At 44.4% G+C, this 27,745-nt stretch overlaps 2 protein-coding genes and 1 long non-coding RNA gene across 5 annotated transcripts in view; 1 reads left to right on the top strand and 2 right to left on the bottom strand.

The window, feature by feature from the left end:
- Positions 1-27,745, bottom strand: part of LOC120419939 (mediator of RNA polymerase II transcription subunit 12) — a 41,644-nt gene that overhangs the window by 9,191 nt on the left and 4,708 nt on the right. For all 3 annotated transcript variants that reach the window (XR_005605801.2, XM_039582803.2, XM_039582804.2), the window contains exons 3-6: positions 14,490-14,822; positions 13,988-14,410; positions 6,181-7,110; positions 1,193-6,088 (exon numbers count right to left, since the gene is read on the bottom strand). Coding sequence is in view for 2 of the 3 variants with exons in the window: in XM_039582803.2 (XP_039438737.1) it covers positions 1,193-6,088; positions 6,181-7,110; positions 13,988-14,410; positions 14,490-14,579 (6,339 nt within the window). In the remaining variant the exon portion in view is untranslated. The remainder of the gene's footprint in view (positions 1-1,192; positions 6,089-6,180; positions 7,111-13,987; positions 14,411-14,489; positions 14,823-27,745) is intronic.
- Positions 25,549-26,681, top strand: LOC120419925 (uncharacterized). The gene is made up of 3 exons (XR_005605798.1): positions 25,549-25,674; positions 25,777-25,991; positions 26,043-26,681. It is a non-coding gene; the product is annotated as an uncharacterized LOC120419925 (long non-coding RNA).
- On the bottom strand, positions 27,082-27,656 carry LOC120419957 (chaplin-C-like). The gene is made up of 2 exons (XM_039582818.1): positions 27,459-27,656; positions 27,082-27,267 (listed from the first exon to the last, which is right to left on the bottom strand). The coding sequence occupies exons 1-2, from the start codon at positions 27,654-27,656 to the stop codon at positions 27,082-27,084; spliced, it is 384 nt and encodes a 127-aa protein (XP_039438752.1).

Raw genomic sequence — 27,745 nt, forward strand, 5'->3', positions numbered from 1 at the left:
CCGCGAAATTTCATTTTTTTTTTTTTTTGGTCGTGAAAAATAATTGGCCCTAGTTATCGTTATCGAAATACGCAATTCGCAATTTTCAGTGTAAGAACGGGCCTTGACCGATCTTATGCACCAGGTTCCCGACGAACACGCACTGCCCTTACAGCTACATCTCACCCTTGCTCTGAGTCAGTACGAGCAACACGCCAGAACACGCTTTGAGTGTTCGTGTCAGGCATTCACACCTTTTTTTCAGGTTACGCATTTTAACTCGGTTATCGTTATCGAAATACGATTATTAAAATGTCGTACTAAATTACTGGGATATTCTAGGACAACCGAAACAAGTCAAAGTTTCAAGATTTTAACAACGGATCCTACCCAGATGGTTTCAGTGAGTATCGAAGGCTACAGAGCATGGTTGTAACAACTTATTGCGATTTTCTTGGTCATCCAATGACTCTCTGGAGTTAAGATCTGTGGGTCTACCGCCGTAACACGCAAGAGGTCAGCGATTTTGACCACGGATCATTCCAACAATGCTTCAGTGAGTACGGTAGACTATTTTTCTATTTCAGTGGGAAGTCCTGAGTCATCCAAAGACTCCGTGGAGTCTAGATCGATGTTTCACTAAGGATCATACGATACCCTGTATACCCATATAGCTTAGGTGAGCACTTTAGACTATTTTTCTGTTATGTTGGGATGTCCTGGATCATCCAAGGACTCTCTGGAGTTAAGATCAATGTATCTACCGCCGTAAAAATCAAGAGGTTTCACTTCTTTGATTGAAAACTAAATTTTATAAGCAAAGACCACTTAATTGCACTGGAAACTAAAAATTAAACTTGAATAACCAGTATAATTGTAAAACGAAAAACTAACAAAGTATTTGAGAAGGTTGCAAAAATCAGATGAGAAAACCACGAAATTCAAATGAGATTGATTCATGCCAAGATGACTCCGACCGATTGAAGAACGCATCAATCCAATCACACACACATCGCAAGACACGCAAGACAGGGTGGCGAATGATGGTCGAGGACCTTGATGATCAACACAAGACGACAAGACACAAGGCACAAGCAACACGCAACGCAATTTCTACCTTCTACTAATTTGGAGAGATGGGGAAAGGAGGAGGGCAGGGCGGGTGCGTTTAGTAGACCAAACCACACAAAACTGGCTCAAACGAAACACTTACCGGATCCTGCATGTGCGATTGGTTGCTCTTCATGTAGGCTGCCGCGGCCGCCGACTGCGGGCCACCTCCGTTCGGACCTCCACGGTACAGCTGGGAAGTTGCGGCTTGGGCCGCCAGCAGGGGCGAAGTTAGGAACTGGGACGTGTTGGCGTAGTTCGGCAACTGCTGCTGCGGCGGAGGCGGTGCATTGGAGGGCGTTTGGGCACCGTGTCCACCGAACATGCCGGCCGCGGCCGCTTGAATGCCGTAGTTTTGGGTGGCGCCTGCACCGCCGAAGAACGCACTCTGGCCACCGGCCGAGTTGGAGTAGAACGAGTTGTTCTGGAGGGGTGGGGCTGGGGGGAACATGCCCATATACTGCTGACCGTACGGTTGACCAACGGAGCCGGACTTGGAGCCGATGGCGCCGATTTGCTGGGACGAGGGCTTGACGGACGAGGACATCAGTGAGTTTGTGCTGGACGAGATGAGCATCGTGCTCGGGTTGTTGAGCTGCTGCGAGGGCGACGGATTGTACGGGGTTTGGACGGCACCGCCCATGCGGAACTGCGACGACAGCGTCTGGTACATGTCCGGCGTGGGGGCGGTTGGTTGCAAGTTGGGCGGTGTGGTCATGTACGCGTTATACGGGGCCGTTCCGGTTGTGCCGTACGGGCCCGGGAACTGCGAGAACTGCGAACGGCCAGCGGCCTCGATTTGGAATGCATTGTAGAGACCACCCTGGGATGGCATGGCCGACGAGTTGTAGATGACGGCCGGCGGTGACGGAATGGCGGACATTCCGTACTGTGACGGTTGATAGTAGGTCTGCTGTGGGGCCGACGGGATCGTGCCCTGCTGTTGCATCGGAGGCGGCGACAGGCCAAGTCCCGTTGATTGGTGCATGTTCTGCTGGGTTGGTTTCACCTTGCACACGTTAGCGTTCGCGTTGGCGAGTACTTCGGCCGCGTGTTTCATGCTCATAGCATTGGCCTGGTGCTGTTGCTGTTGCTGCTGCTGCACGCTGTTGGCCTGGTGCTGCTGGTTGCCGTAGCTGTTGTCTCCTCCGTCCGTTACGACGCCACCATCGTTGCCGGCTTTGTTGTAATGTTGCTCAAGCGATTGCTGATCCTGGCCGAATCCAGAGGCATACGATTGGTTAGCTGCTGCGGCCGCTGCCAACGTATGCGCCGGATGGCTGTGCGACAGTCCGCCGTGCGAGTGCTGGAACTGATGCAGCTGATGCTGGTGCTGCGACGAAACAAAGTTGGCCGCCAAATGGACGGCCGCCGCTGCAGCTGCCGCACTCGCCGGATCTTCCGGGGCGTGCTCCGGCACCGACGGCATCTCCCAGACCTTCTTCACGCTGGCAATCTTCATGTTCAGCTCCGCCGTCGACGGCGAAATCATGTTCTGGGCCGGCTTTGTCAAAATCAACCCACCGGCCTTGTTCTTGGCCTCGATCAGCTGCGAAATGTCCGACTCAAACGTGAACGGCTTCATCTCCTTGTCGTAGTCCGCTTCCGTCGTCGGCTTCTGGAACGTCATGCCCTGCAGCGCACTCGTAATCGCATCGGCCTGCGAGTTTGGCTGCTGCGGGAGTTGCTGTTGTTGTTGCTGCTGCTGTTGCGGTGGCGGAACCTGTTGCGGTGGACCATTCGCCGACGGTGGTCGCTGTTGCTGCTGTTGTTGTTGTTGTTGTTGCTGAGCAGCCTGCGCCTGCGCCTCCATCATCTCATGCATCGAACCGGGCACCGAAACTCCGGTAGCCGCCTTGAACACCTCCTCCTGCGTTGGAACGTGGCGTTGAACCATTTGCTGCTGCTGGAGGACGCCCAAAGGTCCGGCCGGACCGCCAGAGTGCTGACGCTTCATTTGGACCACCGGAGGTGGAATCTGCTGCTGCTGCTGTTGTTGTTGGTGAAGATGTTGCTGCTGCTGCTGCTGCACCGTAACGGTGACGGCCGCCGCCGTCGAAGACTTGTAGTTTGTGTTTTCGAAAATGATCGTATTCACCGGTGGCGTCGCACCGTCCAAGAGTTGCTTACTATTATCAGTCTTTGAAGTGTTGTTGCTGTTTATGCTCAGTTTGTCCTGTATCGTCGGCTGTGGCTGCTGCTGTAGATTTACGGCCGCGGCTGCTACGATGGCAGTCGGTTCCGGTTGTGGAAGAGCATTGGGGCGAGCAGGCTGCTGTTGCTGCTGCTGCTGGTTGACCGGCTTGGTTTGGACGCCAACGATGGCTGGGGCGGCCGATTTCGGCGCGGAAGCCGCTGGAACAACGGCTGGTTTGGCCGGCGCTGAAGACTTGCCTGGTGCGACGGAGGTGGGCTGCTGCTGCTGCTTGACAACTTGCTGCTGTTTGCCGCGACCTCCCTTGTGGTCTTTGCCGTCATCCGTGTCGGCGTGACTTTCGCTGTCCGTTTTGGGCTTCTCCTTGATGACCTTCTCGTCGTGAGATTCGCTTTTGACGCTGTCGGCGCGGGGCTTCTTCTCGGCGGCCTTGAGTTTCTCCTGCTCGGAGAGCGTTTCTTCGGCCGGCTTGCCCGGTGGTTTCATGTTTCCGGAAGGACTTCGCTGCGGGAGAGATCCTGGCTTGGGTCCTCCCAGCGGTTTGTTGGTCAATCCAGCGCTGAGCGCCGCTTGCTTCTGCTTCGTCCGATCGTCCGCAGTTTGTTCCGGAGCTGGTTTTGAACCGTCCTTGGCCGCTTGCGGCTTGGAGTCCGACTTGTCCTCGTTACTTCCGAACGGACTCTTGGAACTCGGTGGTCCGTAACCTTCGATCTTTTTGCCAACCGGTGCTGCCTTGCTACGGAAGCCTGGGACACTCGCGGCCATTCCTGCACCGCGTCCCCTACGAGACGGTTCTCCGCGGGGCGCGAACCCTTCCTTAAGGTTCTGTCCCTGTCCACCGGTTCCGCTGTTGCGGTAGTGACCGCCCTCTTTGCGATCCTTCCTAACATCCTCGTCCCCTTCGTCGGTCAAATCCGACTCGCTCCAATAGTCCTGGTTGTAGTTACGTCCGTGACCCATGCGGGAACCTCCGGAAGGACCGCCTCGACGACTCCAACTGCTTCCGCCGCCGCCTCCGCCTCCACCACCACGATGGAATCCGGATCCGGAACCGTAACCTCCTCGGGGATGACCTCCGCCACGCGATTCGTGACGTCCTCCCCGGGACTGTTGAAGTGGCTTCTTCGATCCGTACTTGCCACCGTCATCCGACTCCTTTCCGCTGGCAGCACTGCCCTGGGAAGTGTTCATCTTGTTCTCGGCGGACACGCTGCTGTCATTCTTGCCAGCATCCGATCCGGAAGCGTCCTTCTTGTCCGTCGTCGTGTCCAGCGAGGTTGCGCTCACGTCGAGTGACTTGGACGCTTCCTCCGCAGCTTCTACCGAATCTTCCCAAGGCTTCGAAAGCAGTCGAACAGGTTCGTTTGGCTTCTGATCATCAACCTTCAAAGACTCCAGCTTGTCCGGAGTTTCCTTGATCCGCTGAAGAATCTGCTTAGGCTCGCTCTCCGAAACCGCAGACGATTCCGAAATTCTACGCGAATCGTGCTGCTGCTGCTGGAACTGCTGCATCTGGTTCTCCTTGGCCAACGCAGCGGCTGCCTCCGCCAGTCGACGATCCTCCTTTTCCGCCTCGCTCTCCCAAGATCCAATGATGATCTGCTGCTGCTGCTGCGGCTGATGATCGTGCTGGCGATGGCTGTTGTCATCGCTCGAAACGCTCGTCTTGCGTTGCGACGTATCCGATACGCTTCGGTTCAGCTGCGGCGTTGTACGGCCACCGCCTCCGCTCATCTTGCTGGACGACTCTCGGCCACTGCTGCTGAAGCGATCGTCCTCCTCGGAGTCGATGCGTCGCTTCATGATTTCCCGCGGGACCATGTCACCGCGGTCACGATCGTCCCGATCGCCACGATCCATTCCCCGGCGCTGCTGTTGACCCACCGGTTGACCCTTGCCGTAGTTCTGCTGGGTGTGGATGAACCGCGGATCGTACTGCTGCGCAAACGGAACGCTCTTGCCGTCACCCTGCTGCTGCTGCTGCTGAGCCGGTGGACCATGATTGCTGGCAGTGCTGCGACTATTGTTCTGATCGCGACCACCGTAACCAACACCCTGCGGTTGACTTCCCTGCAGACTGTTTCCGGAAGGATTTCGCTCCAGCTTACGCTTCTGGAATCTCGGCGGTAGATTCGTTTGGAAGTTCTTCGAAAACGGCGGATTGTCCCAGGCGCCGTCACGATCACCACCGCGATCGCCACCTCGATCACCTCCGCGATCACCTCCTCGTTCTCCACCGTACCGATCGTGCCTTCCGTACTCGTACCGTTGATCTCTAAAATCCTTCTGATCGCCGCCTCGATCGCGATTACTCGATCCGCTACGATCCTTTCCATCGCTCGATTCGCTGTAAGTTGCAGCCGACGGCTGCTGATCGTGCTGCTGCTGCTCCTCCTGATCGTCCTTGACCGGAGAAGACCCCGGCCCGCCGTCCTCACCCTTCTTACTCTTCAGCTTTTGCTCCAGCTCCTGCAGCTTTCGGGCCGCGGCCTGCTTGCGTTCCATCTCCCTCCGCTGGTCCTCCTCGCGTCGCAACTTGAGCCGTTCCTTGGCCTCGGCGTCCAGTCCACGACCTCCGACGCCAACGTGACCATTCTGTTGCGAGGACGGTGGCGGCGGTTGACGAACGGCCGATTCACGCTCCTGACGTTCGCGCTCGCGTTGCTCCTGCTCCAGCCGGTCCTGTTCGCGTTCCACCTCGCGACTCCAAGCCATGCGCTTGTCCTCTTCTTGGTGGTGCTGTTGCTGATGTTGTTGCTGCTGTTGTTGATGCTGTTGTTGTTGATGCTGTTGTTGTTGCTGTTGAACCTGTTGCTGTTGTTGCCTTTCAACCTGGACAGATCTCTGCAAAAAGCGAAACGTTTGTTTTGAAATAGACCCCATAAGAAATTTACGTGGCTCGATGTAGATCTTAACTTCAACGCCAAACTACTCACCTTCTGCTCCTGCTGCTGCAGTTGCTGCTTGCTGACCTGCGGCGCCGCAATCTCCTTGGGCGGGCTCGGTTCCGACTCGTCGTCCGAAAACTGTAGCTTCTGGTTGTAGTCAAACTCGTCGTCCTTGGCCCAGCCCCCCTCGTCCTTGGCGATCGCCTCGATGCGCTGCAGCTCCTCGTCCCGGATGATGGGCCGCTGAACGACAACCTCCGGCTCCATGAACGGAGCGGCCGCCGACGAAGAGTCCCGCCGGTGATCGTCGTGATCCCGGTGCTGGTCTCGCTGCTGCCGGTTCGCCAACCTAGGAGGTTGCATTTGTCCGCGGGGTCCACGGCCGCCACCACCTCCGCCGTACGAGTCACGATATCTACCACCCGACTGCGTCGGCGAATAGTTTGATCCATGAGATTGATGATGATTCGTGCCGCTGCCGCCGCCCGAGACGAAGCTCGGTAGCATACTGTTGTATCCGCCTCCGCCTCCACCGCTGTTGTTTCGCATTCCACGATTGTCCCGGTCGTCGTTCATCGGTCCCGACGAGCGTGGACCGTCCGACGGGGGCGGTGGCGATCCGGAACTTCCACCTGCGCCTCCGCTGCCACGATACATGAACGGTGGCATCAGCGCACGGAACTGCGGCGGTAACGGAGCTTGCTGCTGTTGGTGGCCCGGGCCCGCTTGGTTGCTGTTTGGCCCGTTCATACCGGCGGCGTTGCCAGCGTTGCCGCCTTGCTGCTGCTGCTGCATCCAACTCGCTGCGTCCGTCTGCGGTCTCAGACTCACCTGCGGCCCACCGTGATCCATGTACTGCTGCTGGTTCGTCGACGACCGGTTGCCGCCGTCGACGCCATCGTGATGATGGTGGTGATGCTGCTGCTGCTTGCCGCTCGGACCATACTGACCAGCTCCATCCAGGGAGGGGAACTCGTTCTGCAAAAAATAAAGTAAATGGTGTTATGTCGAACGTAATTGAAGTATTCAACCTGACAATACGACCTTCCCGGAAAAGCTATGACTTGGAAGGTTGTGAATTCTTAATACTTGCTTCCGGTAAATTCTTCTAGGCTCGACTCGTTTGTCTCGAAAATTAACAGTATCACTCGATCGAATCGCTTGATCAACAGATAAAGAACTTGCTCGAGGTTTTCTTTTCTTACGGTAAAATCCTGCTTACCCAACTATCCGGAAGGTTAAAATATCTTGAGGAGAAGATGTCATCTTGCCACATCGTACAGATCTAGTAACTATAGAAGACAAACTAATCAATGCCAAAAGAAGTGTCTTGTGCATTGTCTGACAACATCTTCTCAGTCGGACAATACTGCAGATCGATCACCTTCTTCTCCTTCAGGCCGCGATCGTAAAAGTATCAGGTTTCGTTGTGCTTGGCGTAGCTTTGATTGTCCTCGTAAATCGGAATAGCTCGGTTGATCATGATCCCAAACTCGCCCAGCAGCATCTGTATCCAAACCAGCTCCTTGCATCTTCCTTTCAGCGCCACCAGTTCAGCCTCCGTTGATGACAGTGCGACGCAGCTCTGCTTTCGGGAGCCTCAGCTGACGAATCCGTCGCCAAAACGTACATCTCCATTTTTACCGTTACCGTGAGCTGCTGGGTAGTCTCATGTTCCAACAACAACCAGGACAGCAGCACTGTACGGCGCTGAAACGTGTTGTACGATACATGAAAGGTACAAAGTAGATGAACCTAGAGATCAATCGTTGTGAGGACGCCAACTGCTTGATCGGATTTGCTGACGCGGACGCGCACTCCTGTTACAAGTATACGGCAGCAAGGTTTCGTGGTCCAGCAAGAAGCAGACAACTGTGGTCACATCTTCGAGTGAGGCTGAGTACCTCACCTTGAGTTCTGCTGCGTCGGAAGCAATCGAGTTGATTGGGAGAGCTTGGAGAAGCAATCACTGGACCGGTGATAACCACATACCATACCAATCAGCTTAGAACACCATACGCGGTTCCCCTTCCGTATCATGTTGCTCGGTTCTGGGCTTCCGCTCGCAAGTCTTCTTGGTTGCAGATCTTTCGTAGGTCCGCCTCAATCTAATTTCCCCATCGTGCACACTGCGCGACCGGATGGCGGCACAGGCCGAAGAGCATCCTGACAGGATGATCTTCGTCCATTCTCGCGACGTGGCCGGCCTACCTAAGCCTCCCGATTCTCGCTAGGGTGACGATGGTCGGTTCTCCCAGCAGCGCGTGCAGTTCGTGGTTCATGCGCCTTCGCCACTCGTTCTGAGCTGTACGTACCCCACCGTAGATCGTTCGCAGCACCTTCAGTTCGAAAACTCCAAGGGCTCGTTTGTCCTCTTTCATAGAGGGCTTGTACAGGGTCAACTGCGTGGCGCGTTGCACTCGATCAGATGTCAAGGTTTTCCGTAATCCAAAGAAGGCGCGATTCGCAGAGTGGATACTCCGGATCTCCAAACTGTCGTATTCATGGTCAATCCAATTCGTCTTGCTTGCGTCTTTAAGGCGGTGTAAACCCTTTTCACAGTCTCGAGGTCTCTCACTATAATATCAATGTCGTCCGCATAAGCAAGTAGTTGGACTGTCACCTTGTCGTAAGCCTTGGTGCGATTGGAAGGCGTCCGCTAGCTCCCCTGCCACTGCACGGAACTCATCACAGAATCCAAGGTAGCCTTGATCAGCCGAGCCAGTTTGCATAATCTGCCATAGCTGTTCGCGGTCGTCTGTATCGTACGCTGCCTGGAAATCGATGAAGATGTGATGTGTGGGCACGTTGTACTCACGGCATTTCACGAGGATCTACCAGAGCGAGAAAATTTGATCCATGGTGGCCCGAACGCCAGTAAACCCCGCCTGTTAGGGGGCCTCGAACCTCCGTGCGTACGGTGTCAGCAGACGGCAGAGGATCTAGGGGAGGATTTTATAGGCCGCGTTGATAAGCATGATGCCGCGGTAGTTGCCGCAGTCCAGCTTATCGCCCTTTTTGTAGTTGAGGCACACGTCACCATCCATCCATTCTTCTGGTAGTTTCTTCTCCCCCAGAACTTAGAAATCACCAAGTGGATCGCCCTCGCCAATTGCTCTCCTCCATATTTGAAGAGCGCACCGGGTAACCCAGGGTGGCCACCAGATTTCGATTTTCAATTTCCCGGTTTTTCCCGGAATGTTTTTAAGCAAAACTTCAATGTTTTTTAGGCTAGCATTAGTATCAAAATACTTTTTGAAGGCATAAATTTGGTTCAAAGTTTGAATTCAAGCTTTCAAATATCTTGAGAACAAAGTAAGTAAGTTGTAAACGCCGTTTTTATCTCTTTCCAATCCAAACCTCTAATTTCACAAATGGTTGGGATTTTACAAACTCAAAATAAAAAAAAAACGTTTTTATTTTTTAGAATAACATAAATTATTATTAGAAAGCAGGAAATGAATTAACAAGAAAAGGTTTGCAAAAATGCATTGTTATCAACATTTATGTAAATGCTCGTAAATTTTTTTTGAAAAAAAGTTTTGTGAATTCAAGAAAAACGATTCTTCCAAGAATCACCAGTTCCAGTGAACTAATTATTAAGTTTTTGCATCATTAGTCCAAACAAAGTGCAGGAAAAGTGCCATAGAAAGTAAAAAAAACGGTACCGGTAACGGTAACCGATTTATTATCTTCGGTAAGTTAATACATACATTGATGGGATGAATTTGAAATTTGGAATTTTTCGAAAATACAAAATGGTAAACATCGTAAAAAATTGCCGTTTTGCGATTTTTTCAACAACGCATAAGGCTGATACAAATTTTATTTAAAGTTTTTGTCGCCCCCCTTCAAAGTTGACCCGAAAAATCAGGGGGCAAAAAAATATTTTTTCAAAAAACATCAAAATGGAAATTTGAGTGCAATCAGCTGAAATCTGTTTAAAGTGCATTTCCTTGCGTTTAGAACCATTTTTAAGCATGTTTGGGTTGATTTAATAATCTCTTGAATTTTTGAAAATGTTCAATCTTTAGTATCGCAAAGTTTTTTTTTCGCAATTCGCAATTCGCAATTTTCAGTGTAAGAACGGGCCTTGACCGATCTTATGCACTAGGTTCCCGACGAACACGCACTGCCCTTACACCTACATCTCACCCTTGCTCTGAGTCAGTACGAGCAACACGCTAGAACACGCTTTGAGTGTTCGTTCCAGGCATGCACACCTTCTTTTCCGGTTACGCATTTTAACTCGGCCGGGGGTGGTACATTACGTAGGGTTTGATGTAAGTATAAGCGCCTAACCATTTATAGTGTGCCTATCAATTTTCATTAAAGCAAAAACTGTTATATTTTTAGTTTGAATTCAAAAACTATTTGTTATTTACTGTATATTGTTTTCTCCTGAAATCTTCCCTAATGCTGAATCGTGTTTATCTGTTGCTATTTCTTTTGTCGCGGTGTTTTGTTACAATATTTTGGTCCTAAGCATTTTAGAAATGTTTTTCAAAAGTACAATAGTAATATTTTTGTTAATCCTTTAATCATTCCATAAATTGATTAAGGGCTCGAACCTCACTTGCTTAAGAAAAAGTTGAAGTTTCAAAACAATAGATAGTGAAGGCAATATACTATGTAAAGAATCAATAGTAAAAGAAAGATAGTAGAAATTAGAAATTATTCAAATAGAAAAATAAAGAAAAGGCACATGATAAACAAAATTGTCATCGCTGCCAAATTAAGGGAAAGCAGACAGTTTGTTACAGCAGCATCAATTGGTAAAATAGAGTGGAAAAGCGTAGAGAAATAAGAGAATCAAATAAGTAAAATCGAAATCAAATGAAGGATAGTAAACAGACGCCGTTTTAGAAAATCAGTGAAACATAATAAACAGAAGATAGCTGTTAGCTGAAATGGAAAGAAGAGAAACCCCGTTCTGCGATGCTCAGGTACATCCACAGCAGTTGACTCAACATACTGCGAATCAAAACAATACCGTCTACAATCACAAATTACTTCCCTTTCCCACATTGACGCGCCCCTTTCTTTTAGCCGTCTCGACTCTGACCCGCGGTGGTCAAAGGTTTACGATCCGTTTCCACAGGCCACCAGCTAGGTCATCATGAAAACCAAGCCAACGTGGAGGTAAGAAAATAGGACACTCGCAAGGAACCAGAGCTATACTGTTCTGATCAAGATAATTCGGATGATCTAACAGAACTACGGATGTAGTTAGTTACGCTCCTTCCAGGATGTTCCTTACGTGGGCGTCAACCGAAGAGCACGCAACAAGGTCAGTGCCATTGCATGCTCTTAGGTATCAATCCTTGGCCTGCAGTATCGCAAAGTTTTTTTTTCGTTGACATTTTTATTTTCGACAATTTTTACATTTTTTGAAGATTAATGATTGCAAAATAACTGAACTAGTTTAAAATGCCTTTTTAAACACTTTTTGCATTCAAATGTTGAGACTATGGCATGTTCTTTAAATTTTTATATTTTTTTATTTTTTGTAAATCTTGTTTCTAGAGTTGTTTAAAAACTTATACTGGATAGGCCAAACAACGTCGTTTCTTCAAATCAGTTTTCTAAGTAAAGCTTCAAAATGAAATGTATTTCTTTATTTCTTTTAAACTACCGTAAACTGGGGTCAATCGGGACACATGGGGCGAATTGGGACAGCAGTTTTAACCATGTTGGAGCACAATATTTAGATTTTTCTGGTTGGTTTTAGATAGAACAGACTCAGACCAACAAAATGTGTACATTCATTTCCAAATTTAAAAGCTTTATGTGCTCTAAAAACGGCTGTCCCTATTCAGACTATAGTCCCGATTCGCCCCAGATTACGGTATCTACTAAAAATGTCAATAAATTCGGAAATATTCCTTTTGTAAACCAAATTTTCATAGATTTTTTTATTTGTACAAACATTTCTCATATATGTTTTAATTTTTATTTTTTTGTAAATTTCTGATGACGGACGAATTGTTTTTGAAACAGAGATTTTTGAAACTGCTCAAAATATACATTCAAAAGATTTTCAAGAACTGTTTTGATTTCAGATTTAAACATGCTATTTAATAGTACTTTTCAGAAGTTGTAGTTATTTTCAATAAAGAATAATTCGATTTTATCTCTAAAAAATAGAATGGTTGACAAAATTCTTAACTGCTTTAATTTTTAAACATTTTTGATCCATTCTTTTGTTGCTGAGATACAGGCTACGAAAAATATTTCAAAAGAGTGTATTTTGTGTGACAATTCGAAAGAAAAATTTTGATCTTTAAATTTTAAATAATCCTGATTTAAATTTTATGCAAAACTAATATTTTACCAAAGAAAGGTCGAATTGATAATATCTAAATTATAGAACATTAGATATTTTTACCAAAATATTGAATGTTTTAAATACCTAAATGGTAGTTGGCACGATTTACAAATATGAAACAAATATTCGTTGAAATAAAACACAAAAAAGTCAAAAACGGTGCACTTTACTTAAAATTCTTAAATTTGCTTAACGAATGCAAATTATAGGTTTATCATCTAAATATTTTTAAATTCACTCGTAACTCACTGCACCTTAAATAAGGTTGTTAGTTTGTTGCTTCAAATTAATTTGTTATTTTTTGTCTCTTAAACATTTTGTTTGCGACAAATGTCCGCCGTTACGGAGTTTGTCTTCCGGACCACCTGAGACCGCTCTTGGTACTCCCAGGGGTCCATGCACCCCAGGTTGAAAACCACTGCTGTAGAGCAAACAAATGCTATATTTAAAAAAACAAATTCGCCAAGTAAAAATATCACAGGATACTACAGAAAAAAAAACATCCATAGCCAAGAAGCATGAGTCTACTACACAAATTCAAACATAGTTTTTGCGAAGTCTTCATTTAGAATAACAGGAATAATATTCTATTTGAGAAAAGAACATATTGAATACATTAAAGAGGCTTTTGTCAAATTTTATATAGACTAAAAATATTTTCCCGGTTTCTCAGTCGAATTCCCGAGTTTTTCCCGGTTTTCTCCCGGTGGATAAAAATCCCGGTTTTTTCCCGGTTTTCCCGGTTTTTTCCCGAGGTGGCCACCCTGCGGGTAACCGATCTTTACCGCCGGCCCTGTTGTTCTTCAGCTGCCTGATCTCCTTCTTCACCGTCTTCAGATCAGGTGCCGGCAACTGTTGGTCAGCACCGGGCGGTCCAAGTTGGGCTTCAAAGCCGTCTCCATGCGCTACATCGCCGTTGAAGTGCTCGTTGAAGAACTGCTGCCACCTGTCCAACACCTTGGCCGACAAGTGTTGGCTTGCGGCGCATAGCCTTTGCGGGACCGGTTAACCTTCTCGTAGGACTTTCGCGTCTCGTTCTTCCGGAACAGTTGCTCCATTTCGGCGCGATCGCGGTCTTCCAGCTGGCGCTTCTTGAGATTGAAAAACGTTGGGACAACAATTTGAGTCCTGCAAGCGGCAAATCTTCGTAATATGTCCGAATTTCTGGCAGCGTCTGTATTTCGTACCCGTGCTGTCGCCGGTTGCTCCAGGGTCATGACCATCGACTCCGAAAAAACATTGCGAATCGGAACTGCTTGGCTCTTAAAGGTTCTTCAATCTTCGTTGGCTTATGTTTGAATGTCAGAAATGGAATGGAAACTACCTGGGTTGCTTCGATTGCGGCTCGTGATTAGTTGAACATTTTCCAATTTCCAACGTTTTCTCCGTTGAGGTTTTGAAGTACTGCTTCGATCTCTCCAACATCCCAATCCACGATCAGGAGTCCCTCCCTGTCCCAAACATACGATTGATCCCCCAGCTTTTCCGGCAATTATGTCACTTCAACCCCAGCCCAACCCAACTTACCGAACTCCATTGTGATGAGGAAGAAGCGTTCGAGTGGGGATGATGCTGCTGCTGCTGATGATGATGAAGATGCTGGCTCTGATGCTGCTGCTGCTGCTGCTGGTGGTGTTGGTGGTGGTGGTGTGAAGAAGAAGCTATAGAGTTGCTGTTGTTGTTTGTGCTGCCGCCGCCACCTGGCGTCACCGCTGCGGTAATACTAGAGTTGTTGTTGCTGCTGTTGTTGCTTTGCTGTTGGTTGTTGTTCTGGTTGTCGCCTGACTCGTTTGCCCAGGTGCCCTGCGGATCCGACGGTGACGAAATTTCGGCCTTCAGAGACGGCAGGTTTGCGGGAGGGCGACGAGCCGAGGGAACCTTTCCCAAACTTTGCATTCCATGTTTACGAGGAGCGGCGCTTTTCTGAGTGGATGGTTCAAGAGATTCTCCCTGGAAGGTGGAAAGAGAAGGAGAATAACTTTAGTCTGGACTGGACCAACTAACCTTCAAGGACGCAGCGCCAACTTACCCGACTGGTGCTGTAGAGCTTGTTGATGTCTAACGCTGCGAATTTGGGCTTTGCATTTCGCTCCCCCCTAGTTCCCCCCAATGCATTCATGCTGGTAGAGAATCTTCATCAGCGAAAAAGTGTGGAAGCCTCTTGCGCACCTCAACCAAGTCCAAGGTTTGCACTTTGGGCTTGCTTGTTGGTTGCGCGCAAAGTACGCTTCGTCTTCTGGTTAGGAAGAGGTTGTCGGTTTGCTGGATCGTTGCTGGGCTAGATTAGCACTCTCTATCTCTCTTGCGTTTTCGCTGACTCTTGTGGCCAACGCTGAACGGTCCGGCAGGGAGCTTATTTGTTCTGGAAAAAACGAGAAAAGACGAAAACGTTAGTTTATCACGATAAAACCTAGCGCACCTTAGCGTAATTTCATTCACAAACATTTGCAACAAATCGAAAAAGGAAATCCCTTGCTCGCTCACACACACACGAACACTAGTCTGGGACTGACTGACTGATACGAGCTCTGTACGTGACTGGTGTGTGTATTGTGAACGAACGACATTCGCATCGTGCATCGTAATGAGAGGGCCGGACTGGAGCAGAACAGACTGTGTGCGAGAAAACCTTCAATTGTGTCAGAGACTCGACCGTCCGACGGGGGGCGTTGCGTTGGGTGTAAAAAGAAAATACTGAGGTTCAGGATTACTACGAAGGTAATGCACCTTGCTCAGCACAGCTCATCTGACTGCTGTTGTTGTTGTTTTGTGAAGAGGCCACTCTCGTTGCTGATGAGCAGGAATGCATTCTTCAAGCTGCACCAAATAAGGGATAACGCTGAGCTGAGTTATCGCTGCTGGAGGGATTCAAATATAATCGTCTCCTCTGTATAATCTCTGTAGATTACTTTTTTATTATTGATCAATAACGGCGCCTTCGCAAGAGGAATGTATTGCAAAACTAGGGTAATGTTGTACTGATTCCTTTGGACGTCCTAGATCATCACTTATCAGAGAGTGTTTAGAAGTTAAGGCTGGGTCAAAAAAATGATACACTGTCATCTGGGAAGAATCGGGACTACAGTCTGAATAGGGACAACAGTGTTTAGAGCACTTAAAGGTTTTAAATTTGAAAATGGATGTACACATTTTGTTGGTCTGAGTCTGTTCTATTCGAAACCAACCAGAAAAATCAAAATATTCAGTTGACGGCACCACTTTTTACTTCAATTCAATTCGGATTTGAACAGTCAATTTACTCTTTGTACATTTTATGTACGTAACAGAAATGAACATTTTAGCTGTGTATTACGTCATAGTTCGTTTAAGAGCAATATTGTTACATTTATTTACCCCGAGCAGACGTTAATAACACAATTTATACATTCATCATTTTTGGATAAGAGTTTGATAACATTTAATGTTCTTATAACAAATGGTGAAAGATTAGTTGAGAGTTGCTGATTTTTTTCAATATACCTGGCCAATACCATAAAATTTTATATGATTATGACTTTATTGTTATTGGGTTGTATTGTAATAACCAGAGTAATGATATTTGAGGTTATTTTTCGAATATGTCCTTGATATTGAGTTTTAGGGAGCGGCCGTAGCTGACTGGTTACGGTGTCCGCTTTGTAAGTGAATGGTTCTGAGTTCGATTCCCATCTGCTCTCAACGAGAAAGTTAAGAACACATAAATTTGAAATGATGAATAACGAAAAATCAAAGTCGCTTCGAGGCGGGGGTTCGATCCTCCGTCCTTTGGATTGGTAAGCAAAAATGCTTAGTTTGTACCCCGTTGGTTGGTCAAAGTCAAACTAAAAAGTGACGAACTGTCACTTTTTACACGGCGCTCACGCACACTATCAAAACAAACGTTTGGTAGTGCGTGTGAACTCCGTGTAAAAGGGGTGTCAAACTAAAAAGTGACCCTGTTAGTTTGACAACAGTTGGTGTCAAACCATCGGGGTTTGAGTGTAACAGGCTATCGTAGCCAATAAAACAACAAATTATTAAATAGCATGTTTAAATCTGAAATCAAAACAGTTTTTGAAAATCTTTTAAATGTATATTTGGGCAGTTTAAAAAATCTCTGTTTCAAAAACAATTCGTATGACATCAGAAATTTACAAAAGGAATATCTCCAAATTTATTGGCATTTTCAGTAGATAGTTTAAAAGAAATACAGGGTTCAACATTATATTATGAAGCTTTATTAAGAAAACTGTTATTATTAAAACTTTAAAAAGTGTATTTTTGGGTTTGATGTAAGTATAAGCGCCTACCCAATTAAAGTGTGCCTAACAACTTTCATTAAAGTAAAAACTGTTTGATTTTTAGTTTAAATTCAAAAGTTAGTTGTTATTTTACTGTGTATTGTTTTCTCCTGAAATCTTCCCTATTGTTGAGTCTGTTTATCTGTTGCTATTTCTTATGTCGCGGTGTTTTGTTACAATTTTTGGTCCTAAGCATGTTATAAAAGTTTACCAAAAATACAATAGTAATATTTGTGTTAATCCTTTAACCATTCCATAAATTGAGTAAGGGCTCAAACCTCACTTGTTTGAAAAAAAGGGTGAAGATTGAAAACAATTGACAGTAAAAGAGAATTTATTTTATAAAAATCAAGTATCAATAGTAAGAGAATGATGAGCGTATTTTGAAGAATAAAAATGAGAAGCTAGATGTATTAGATGTAAAATTAGACAATAGTTAATAAATAGAGATACAAAACAAGCTTAGATTATAGTAATGATAATTTATAGGACAGATAAAGAATTATTCAAATAAATAAATTCGCAATAAAATCAAAAAAGATTAGGCGAATGATAAATAGACTTGATATTACTAGTACATTAAGGAAAAGTATATTTTTAAGGAAAAAAAAAACAAAACAAAGTTTGTTACAGCAGTATCAATTGATAGAAAAGAGTGGAAAAGCTTTGAGAGATAAGAGAATCAAAAGTTAGTAAAATTAAAATCAAATGTTGGATATTAAATAGAAGAATCAGTGAAGAATTGGGAATCAGAAGAGCAAAATAAAAATAGGAGATAGGTGGTAGCTGAGAATGAAGAGAAGAGAAACCCCGTTGTGCGATGTTTCAGGTACATCCACAGCAGTTGACTCAACATACTGCGAATCAAAACAATACCGTCTACAATCACAAATTACTTCCCTTTCCCACATTGTTGCGCCCCTTTCTTTTAGCCGTCTCGACTCTGACCCGCGGTGGTCAAAGGTTTACGATCCGTTTCCACAGGCCACCAGCTAGGTCATCATGAAAACCAAGCCAACGTGGAGGTAAGAAAATAGGACACTCGCAAGGAACCAGAGCTATACTGTTCTGATCAAGATAATTCGGATGATCTAACAGAACTACGGATGTAGTTAGTTACGTTCCTTCCAGGATGTTCCTTACGTGGACGTCAACCGAAGAGCACGCAACAAGGTCAGTGCCATTGCATGCTCTTAGGTATCAATGTTTGGCTTGCCACTAGACTACAAATATCAATTAAAAATTAATGTTTAAATAGTAGTTTATGCAACAAGTTGCAAAAAGAGGATTTTTCAGCACGTGTCGTACATTTATCCAACGAGGTTCACCGAGTTGGATAAATACGAAGAGTGCTGAAAAAATCAAGTTTTGCAACGAGTTCCATACAACATTTTTTGCAATTCCGAAAAACACCCATTGAGTGAAATTTAAAGTCAAATTTTCATATATTTTGCCAATGAATCGTTTAAATCAAAAAAATGTTGAAAAGTGTTAATTTTCAAAACAAGTGCTGAAAAGTTTAATTTTTCAGCACTTATTTCAGTGCTGAAAAGAAGAACTTTCCAGCATTTATTTTGAAAAGTGTTGCTATTTGATTCTGTTATTTTTGGTACAGAAAGTAGGCTATTTCTTCGTTCAAGAATGACAGGAAAAGTAAGTAGTTTCACGACAGAATTGCAAAAAATGTGTTTTCGCATATACACGTTTACGTAGAAACCCAAAATATGATCAAAAATCGAGGTTTGTTCAGATGCTTTCTCTAAATTTGGCCGTAGAAGGCGTAGATTGCGAGATAAAATGTTGATGTCTTCGACAAAGTTGCTTGGATTGGCGAGCCCAACAACTTTTTTGGAAGACGAAAAAAATCTCAAAAAATATTCGTGAAAAGTTAGATTTTTAACATCACCCTATTCGTGAACCACCCTAATTTTCAACTAAACATAAAGTTGCCCCATTTGCAACAAACTCTTCTGAAGACACCAAAGCTCCAAAACTTCACCATTTTTCTGAAAATCCATTTTCCACTTAATTTAGCGTTTTTTTTTTTTCAAAAAATTATTTTTATTACAGTCATCCCACATATTCGGAACGGTTTCCAGATCGGCCAATGTTCAAAAAATCATAGCACATCGATAATTGAACCTAATGGTTCGCTTTTACCTTCATTTGAAAGCTTTTCTTGCGATCTTTCGAATGCTGTATCGAACATCTGCAAATTTTAACTTTTATATAAAGTTTTTGAAGAATTTCTTTGACCCTTGAAATCCACAAATTCGGAACACTTTTTTCTTACGAATGTAAACAAACTTTGGATCTCTCCAGGAGTACATATTTATTACCAAATAATGACTTCACACACTAAAACCAATGAAACTCAAGCTTAGTGATGTTTTATGAATGGTTTGATAACTTTTTTTGTGAAAATATCAGTTAAATTCAGGTGTTCCACAATTGTGGGGGGCACAATAACATTCCACAATTATGAAACAGTGCATTTGGAGGCAATGTTTTGCTGCTCTGGACAAAATAGTCTTGGAATGAAGTTTTTTGTTCAAAAAGTACTACTTTTAGTGTTGAAATAGCAAGATAATGTCCAAATGAAGGTTCTAAAAATAGTAAGGACGACAGAAAAGCTACTTTTGGCATTCTATTGACAGAATATCTTAAAAGTGTTCCGAATTTGTGGGTGTTCCGATTATGTGGGATGACTGTAGGTCCTTTTCGGTACTGAGACCTGGTTAGGACCGAGTCGGCTTTTGTAATTACATTTTTTCAATTCTATGAGTAATAACAGAGGATTTTGTGTTAATTTTGCGTTTTGGACCACTGTGCAACGGTGAAGACCTCCGTTGATCAGGTTGATAAATTTGCGTGAAAAGCCCGCGTTGTAATCAGGAAAATGAAACACAACTTTAAACGGATGAATCTCCAACGTTTTTCTTCAACCGCGCCGAATCCTATCTAAAGTTATGAGCACATCACAGCAGCATCTTAAGTTATAACCCTTAGAGGTTTGATCGTCAATTACACCCCGATTTTCGGTGAACCTATCCAATGTCGGTCTAGAAAAATCAATGTCACTTATTAAATTGGGTCGTCTGACCTGCTTTCCCCACTCCCAGCCAAGCTGCTGAATCTCGCCACCGAAAAGAGATGCAAGTAAGAGCTTCGTTACATTTTCTAGCTAGTAGCTAGTATTGAAAAGAGGAGGAATGTTTTTTGGCCCCACCTGGCCAACTAAATCTCCAGACCACCCACAGGCCAGGAGAACGCAGAAGCAGCAGTGTGTATTTACTCCGCGATTTTGTTCTATTTAAAGTTGTTACAAGAGTGTGTAGACAGTATTTCTCACACCCACGCAGACTAACGGAACACGATTCTTTGTTGTCTCCTCTCTCTCCAGCCCAAAGTCGCGTCGCGTCGCAGTTCTTTGGAAGGAGGTGGCCACTTTCATTGGGATAGGTTGCGATTTCAACAGTTTATGAAACACATACACACGATTCACGAGTTCGACCCGGAGAAGGTGAATCAGCATCGCCAGATAAGAGAGCTGCTGGTCGATGAATCTGACGAATCGTCGACTAACCCAATTTCAAACGTGACGAGGAGGGTAGTCAATGGCGCACTTGGTACAGATTTCTTGGAAGTGACGGGGATCTTTTTTGTAGAGGTTCGCTCTTTATCTGCCGACAGAGGCGTGGGAGAAAGTGATTGTGGGTAATGCAGGCAAGATTATATGCATGTTTCTGTTTACTTATTGACATTTACTAACTGTAAACAAAATTTTGAAATTTGTTCTAGATGATATCACAAATTTAATACTTGTTTTTTCGATGTTCAGAATTTAATTGGAACAGGTAATAAAATATTTGATAGTCTCCCTATAGTTTTCGAGGTATTATCAAAGACACTTCCAACAACATCCGTTTTCCCTTAAACTTAATTAACTCTTCTTGATTTATTTTTGAATAACTCACCACACAACTCAGCAAGCAATCAACATTTTTAATCCGTAATCTCCGAGAAGAATAAGTCCCAGGGTGAAGTACCTCCTACAAACTCGAAAGTTTACGCCAAATAGGCGACTTCGAAGTGGATGTACTCCATGTAAGTAGCAGCAAAAGGTAACTCACAGATGGAAATAGATTTCCACCAGACCAGCAGTCACTGGAGAGCGAAAAAAAAACACCAACAACAAATCACAACCAATCCAAACCAATCACAGAGGTAGAAAGTGGAAAATATCAAGCGGAAAGGAATCACACAAACAATGTTTTGCTGATGGTTGCAAAAAAAAACTGCGCTACGAAGAGAAGACGACTCTATACGTTGCTTGAGGGGAGTGAGCAACTCTATCTACCTACGGTTGTCGTCAGTTTTGTGTGGAGTTATTGACGACGAGTTCGAGTGACTTCTCTCTTGTATTTGGGACAACTATGCGCTTACAGCGTGGTCCCATTCTTTCTCATTCTTTGTCGAACTTTTTTGGTTCTTATGAATGAATTCTACCATGTTCGAATAATGACGAATTGTAACGCCACTGCTGGCCCCAAAAATACGCTGCTCCTTATAAGGTGGCACAATTTAAAACTGCTACCCGTTTGCGCATTATTTCGCGTCTCACTTCCTTTTGCTTCCGTTTGCCACCAAAGCACAGAAAAGTCGACATTATTCGATTGCTGCTATTGATTTAATAATCACTTCCGGGGACTCCGTGTGGTGGTCCCGGGCCCGCTCCTTGTTGCTTGCTATTTTGTGTTCGTTGCAAAAAAGAATGGGGAATTGTTTACGCAGAACAAAAGCTGACGGGTATTGATAAAGGATATCAACCCTTTGCCAATGGCAAGAGTTTGGGAAAACGGGGTCGATAGGTCAGCATACATTGTGCTATTTAAATTGGGAAACATTTTGAACATTGTAACTAACTTTTGTTTAAACAATTTAAAAATTATTTACAGAATACAATCTGTTATCGGAATTGACTCTCTATCCAAAATGAAATTAATATGCAGAATGATCCTTGTTCCAAAATCCACTTAAGATCAGAATGGATCTTTCTTCGCTGCTTCTCTTTAATTGGCAGGTCTGACCAGCACAGTTTTACAACATTATCCCGCATACAGGTATTGTCTACGTGTGATGAGTTGTGTTACACTTAGGGTAGATATACAAACAAGCCACCACTCATACAATGAAAAATATATATATCGATGAGTGGACTGTTGTACCCATAAGTAAGCGCAATGATGAATGGATGATATCTATTGGTGACTAGACGAGGAAAGTCCAACTCAATCTTAACGCGTGCACACAACATCCGGTGTAGAGTGTGCGATAATTGAAGAGGGATAGAGTCGAGAGTTTGTTTTTGTTTTATTATGATGCATTCGGTAATGATTGATTATAATTAAATTACAATATGTTTTTATTGTATTTAAAATAAAGACCTTTTTCCTTCTATCGGATGGGGAAGTAAAACGTCGGTCCATTTGCGTAAAAGAGGTTTTGGGTGACTCACCACACATAACCTTCGGACGCTTAGAAATGAGCAGAAACTTGCAACAGAGACCACAAAAGACCCGGGGGTCGTAAAAGTGGATTACTTTGCTTTTACCTTTTGCTAAAAACACAATGACTTTTAAGCCATGGGATTCCCTATGTTTACAGGACAAAAACTCTTGATATGCTTAATAAAAACGTTACTTAATCCACCTTTAGGTGTTTGGTGCCTTCCTCACATTAATGTAGTGGATACAGCATTACATCAACCTTCAATCTTTCATGAGATCTTTAAACGTTTGGACGCGTTGGAAATGTCTTTTCTTAACTCATCCAACGATGGGTCGCGATTCGGACAACGTTTTCTTCAAAATATCTGGGATTTGGCCTCTATAAAGTGTATACCGCCGTAACAAGCAAGAGGTCGATAGATTTCGACCCAGGATCATATCTTGACTTTTTTTTGATAAGGTCCTATAAACAAATGTAAACATTGAGTGTATCCCTTTCACACCTTATGTCAAAGTCCATCGGAGTAAGCGGGATACACTCAATGTTTACATTTGTTTATAGGACCTTATAAAAAAAAAAGTCAAGATATGAGAATAGCTTCAGTGGGTATGGTTGACTAAAGTTCTAATAACTTTTGATAGGATTGTCAGATTTCCGATGTTTCAGGCTCATTGGAAAGGTCTTTCAAATACCTTTCTAAAAATATATAACAAGATGGGTTGGGTTTTTTTCTTCTATTCTTTTCTTCCGAACTTTAGTTGAAATTGTTTTTATGGATGCTGCCAAGAGAAAGTCCTGTTTCAAATGTGTTGCGTGTTTTTTTTTTATTTTGCATTGTGATCTGTAGAAACAAAGGTAGGCAAATTGTTAATAACATATGCCTCGATGCAAACCACCTGTTTTTTAAGGTTTGGACGATTTTTGAAATAAATGTATAGATAACAGTACTGGAAACATTTTCAATATCAAATTTTGATAACTGAAATACCAACAACGATTGCTGAATCTTCAGCAAATGATCTGTCATACTACCACAAGAAAATTACTGATTTTTCAGCAACATAATTTGACGTTTCTTTGCTGAAATTTTAGTTGTTTTGACAACCATTTTACTGAAATTTCAGTAAATCATCTATCAAAGTGACGGAGTCTGCGATCAGCAGAGAAGCGAGTCAGACGTGCGTCCCTCACAAACCAAAAAAGTGCTTTAAAAGTGCAAAATTGCCTCACGGCAAGAAAAAGAGGCGGTCCTCACCAGCAGGATCGGCAGATTTGAAGAAGCTAAAGAATGCCGAAGCCCTACCTGCAAAGCCAGGCAGTTTGAGCAAGGACGCTCAAAATTCGTCTGGAAACCAGTTCGCTACCCTCCCTGTGGACGTGAGCGAGAAGGAAGAAGTTGAACGACGGAAAAAGTTGCGACCCATTTTTGTGAAAACATCGTCATTGGATTCGGTGCGAAAGTGGCTGACCGGGTTTATCAAATCTGGTGCTTTACGAGCTTCCATTCGCTTGTGTGCCGATGGACTCAAAATTCTGCTACCTACCAGAAAGGATTACAACTACGTTCGGGATTTCCTGAACAACACCAAGATTGAATACTACAGCCATGACGATCCAGGTAAACGCCCCATGAAACAGGTCCTCCGTGGCCTGTACGACATGGATGTGAGTGTGCTGAAGGAAGAGCTAAAAACTCTTAAGTTGAACGTAATCGAAGTCTTCAAGATGACGAGACACAACAAGGACATCAAGTATCGTGATCAACTGTACCTGGTTCATCTCGAGAAAGGATCGACAACGCCGTCTGAGCTAAAAGCAGTTCGGGCAATTTTCAACATCATCGTGACTTGGGAACGTTATCGTCCAGTGACGTGACACAGTGTTCGAACTGCTTGCAGTTTGGGCATGGTGGAAGGAACTGTTTCATCAAGAGTCGTTGTGCAACCTGCGGAGGTGAGCACAAAACTCAAGCTTGCGAAACAATCAACGAGAACATTGAAGCCAAATGCTTCAATTGCGGCGGCGACCATTCGACCAAGAATCGAAGCTGCCCAAAACGTGCTGAGTTTGTGAAAATTCGGCAGCAAGCGACGACGAGGCACCAACCAAATCGTCGCAAAACACCACCAACTTTCACGGACGTGGATTTTCCTGCTTTGGCGTCACCTGGAGCGGGATCTGTTCGAGTGGTTCCAAATCTGCAGCCATTGCCGTTGAATCAGCGGCAAAAAGTTGCAGAGAATACAACACCTCCTGGCTTCAGTCAGCAACCGAGGGAAAACCAACCAGCATCAACGGATGAAGGCAGTAGTGACCTGTTTTCACCACAAGAACTTCTGAACATTTTCATCGAGATGACAACAACACTGCGTGGTTGCAAAACTCGCCAGGAACAAGTAAGAACGCTTGGAGGATTTATCTTAAAATACAGTTCGTAGTTTACTCGTTCTAATGATTTTGAATATTTCAATGAATTTGCTATTTTAGTTTTAAGTTAGAATTAGTTGTTAAAGTGATTTTTTTTCTTTTTTACCCAAATGTATTCGATTCAATGCAAAAATGTAAAACAATTTGAAGTAAATAAATGAATGTGAACAGTTAATAAGAAAACGAAAAATATAACAAAGATGAAGAGCATGTAGCCATACCACTTAGAATGTAAATGAAATGTGATTATTATAAGAAAGTTCAATAAAGACATATTTAATTTCAAAAAAAAAATTATCTATCAAAGTGACAAATATCAGATAACTCTAGAGTAAATTTTCAAAAGGTCCTATGTGCAAAAACCTCAACCTGAGAAATTTGATGTCAAAGTTTTGATGTACATTTTTAATTCCCATTTAAACACGGTTAGGTATTTTTCAATACTAAAAACGCTCAATTGAACCTATACTGATGCTTTTTAAGGGTACTTAACGAGAATCATCAAAAGTCTAGTTTAAACTTATTTCTGAAGCAATTTGTTTCATACGACCTGTGATTGCACATAGGACACGTTTCATATGACAAATTTTGCACATAGGATTCAATACATTGGATCAAATTCATGCCGCATTGCACATAGGAATTTTCCAAATTAAATTTAAATCTTGATTTAAAAAGAACAACTTTTTTATAATAACTATGTTCGCCCAATCCTCGCGCAACGTGTAGGCAACAGCTGATTGAGAGCATGAAATTTTTCAATGCTTCCAGCGCGCGAGAGAGAAACCGTTAGGAGAACAAATCGACCAATCAGAGAACTCGTCAGCATCTGTCAGATAGGTGCTTGCAAATTAACTTACACGACAATGTAAACAATCTTTGCTTGGTTCCGGATAGGACTCTTCGTATTTTTCTAGTTTTTTTGATGTTTTTTTTTATGATTGTTTGCCAAAGAAGTGCCAAAAACTTGGTGTAGGCTAATTATTTATCGTTCAGGTAAGTTTTTCTATTAAATTACAGCGGTGGTGGCGGATTGTAACCTGCAATCCATACATTAAATCATTTTTTTGTTATTAATTATTACAATATTTTTTACAGAATCTACTGAACTAGTTTTGAGGACTGTTATTATTTATCGGTCAGTGAAAATGCCCGACGGGAATTGACCAGTTTCAGTCGCTATGAATCACTAACTGTGAGAACAAAAAAGTCGATCTCGCTTGCCGGAAAGAGAAGTGCAAGAACGACTATCCAAACTGGCGACTTCAGGAGTGTAAACAGAAAATTAGCAAGCAACCACTTGGCTGCCGTTGGTAAGTTTAATTTGATGGACTGCATTATTTTAGTTTTGATGAGGAATTTAGATTTAAGGTGTCGTGAAGGCGGTTTGCTGTGGCATTCCGGACAAGTTGAACCGCACCACGGAGGACGTGGTGACGTTCGATGCGCACTGTTTTCCGCACCTGGTAGAGAAGTTGCAGCTGGACCTGCATGAAATGCGGTTTTCACATTGCGTCCAGTGGGTGGAGGGCGCCAAGTTGAACCAGTTGAGGAGGGAAGGCATTGGGTACTCGCGGTTATTGCTGTACGACTATGATATCCACTTCCTGCCGCGCAACATCATCCACCAGTTCCGAACGGTGACGGCCGTTACGAGTATAGCGTGGCATCTGCGGCTCAAGCAGTACTATCCGGACCGAGATACAGACAAGTAGATTTTGCAGAAGATTGCCAACGAGTACGAGGTGAAATAAACAGTTCAATGATAGTAGGAAGAGCAGTAGCAGTTCGAGCCATAAGCACTCGTCGTCGTCTTCGTCACAAGAATCACAGCAGTAATGGTGGAAGTAACAGTAAGAAGAACAGGCACCGCTCAAAATACGAGCGGGACAAGAATAAAGACTGGAACGGCACTCGGAGCGCGATTGGGAGAGGGAAAAGGACCGTCACCGCACAAGCACAGTTCTTCTTCGAGTCATCAGGCCTGCCCAAAACGACAAAACAATTGCTATACAATTTTAAACTAAACAAACCGAAACAAACCAACATAAAAATTAATAAAATAAACACATTTTTGAAAATAATCTTTGTTTTTCTCTCTTTTAATCAAAATAAATGAATCGTATTTGCAATAGTTGTTTGTTTATTTTAACAGGATCTGATGAAAATTATGTTATGAAAAAAATGGTTTGCATTTTCAACTTTGATCAAACCTCCGGCCCTTCAATGCTTTAGGAAAATCGGATCTAGCCCGCAGGGCCAAAAGGTTGGGCACCCCTGGGGTAAATCGTCGATTTCGTCTTTCCCATTCGTCGTCGTCCTCGGATCGGCATCGGTGGTCGTCGACGCCCAAGCCATCATCGAGGAAGTCGTCACCACGTAGGATGTGACCGCGAGCAGCAATTACGAGGCTGCGATATTGACCGACGGGGACGAGATCAGTACAGCGACGTTGTTCCCGTTGCCGCTGGCGTCCGAAGAGTAACCTCCACCGCTACCGCCGATGCCGCCCCTTCCTCCGTTGCCACCGACCTGTCCAACGCCCGCGTCGAAACCTTCCCCGAAGCCCATCAACAGCAGCAGCAGCGTCTCAACGTCGCAGTAACCCGTTTTAACCAGCAACAAAAGTCATGAGCAGCGGCGCCACGTTCGCCAAATCACAAGGTTTTTCTCAATCGGTACTATGTTTCCAAATCACTTCTGTTTTATCAAGTACCGAGATAACAATTTTACATTTTTTCAATTTATTAAAACAAAATGTTAAAAAAAGTTGCACCGACCACCACGTCTACGGCCGCTTCTGGGACGTTCTCCTCAATTTCGATCTTGGCCGCGACGGGTGGAACCATCGGAGCTGGAACGCTCACGACGTTACCGCTGACCTCCTTGTCCTTCGTAACGTTCGAGGTCGATTCCCGCCGGCTACCTGCTCCGCTGTGTGGATGCCGATCCGAGGACGACGACGAGTGGGACAGCATTCGGTGGCGTTCTTCATGGTGGTGCTTCGAGGATTATGAACTCGACGGTTTACCCGACGAAGAACTGTACTTGTTCCGGTGACTGTCCT

Source organism: Culex pipiens, chromosome 2, assembly GCF_016801865.2.
Source record: "Culex pipiens pallens isolate TS chromosome 2, TS_CPP_V2, whole genome shotgun sequence".
Classification (NCBI taxonomy): domain Eukaryota; kingdom Metazoa; phylum Arthropoda; class Insecta; order Diptera; family Culicidae; genus Culex; species Culex pipiens.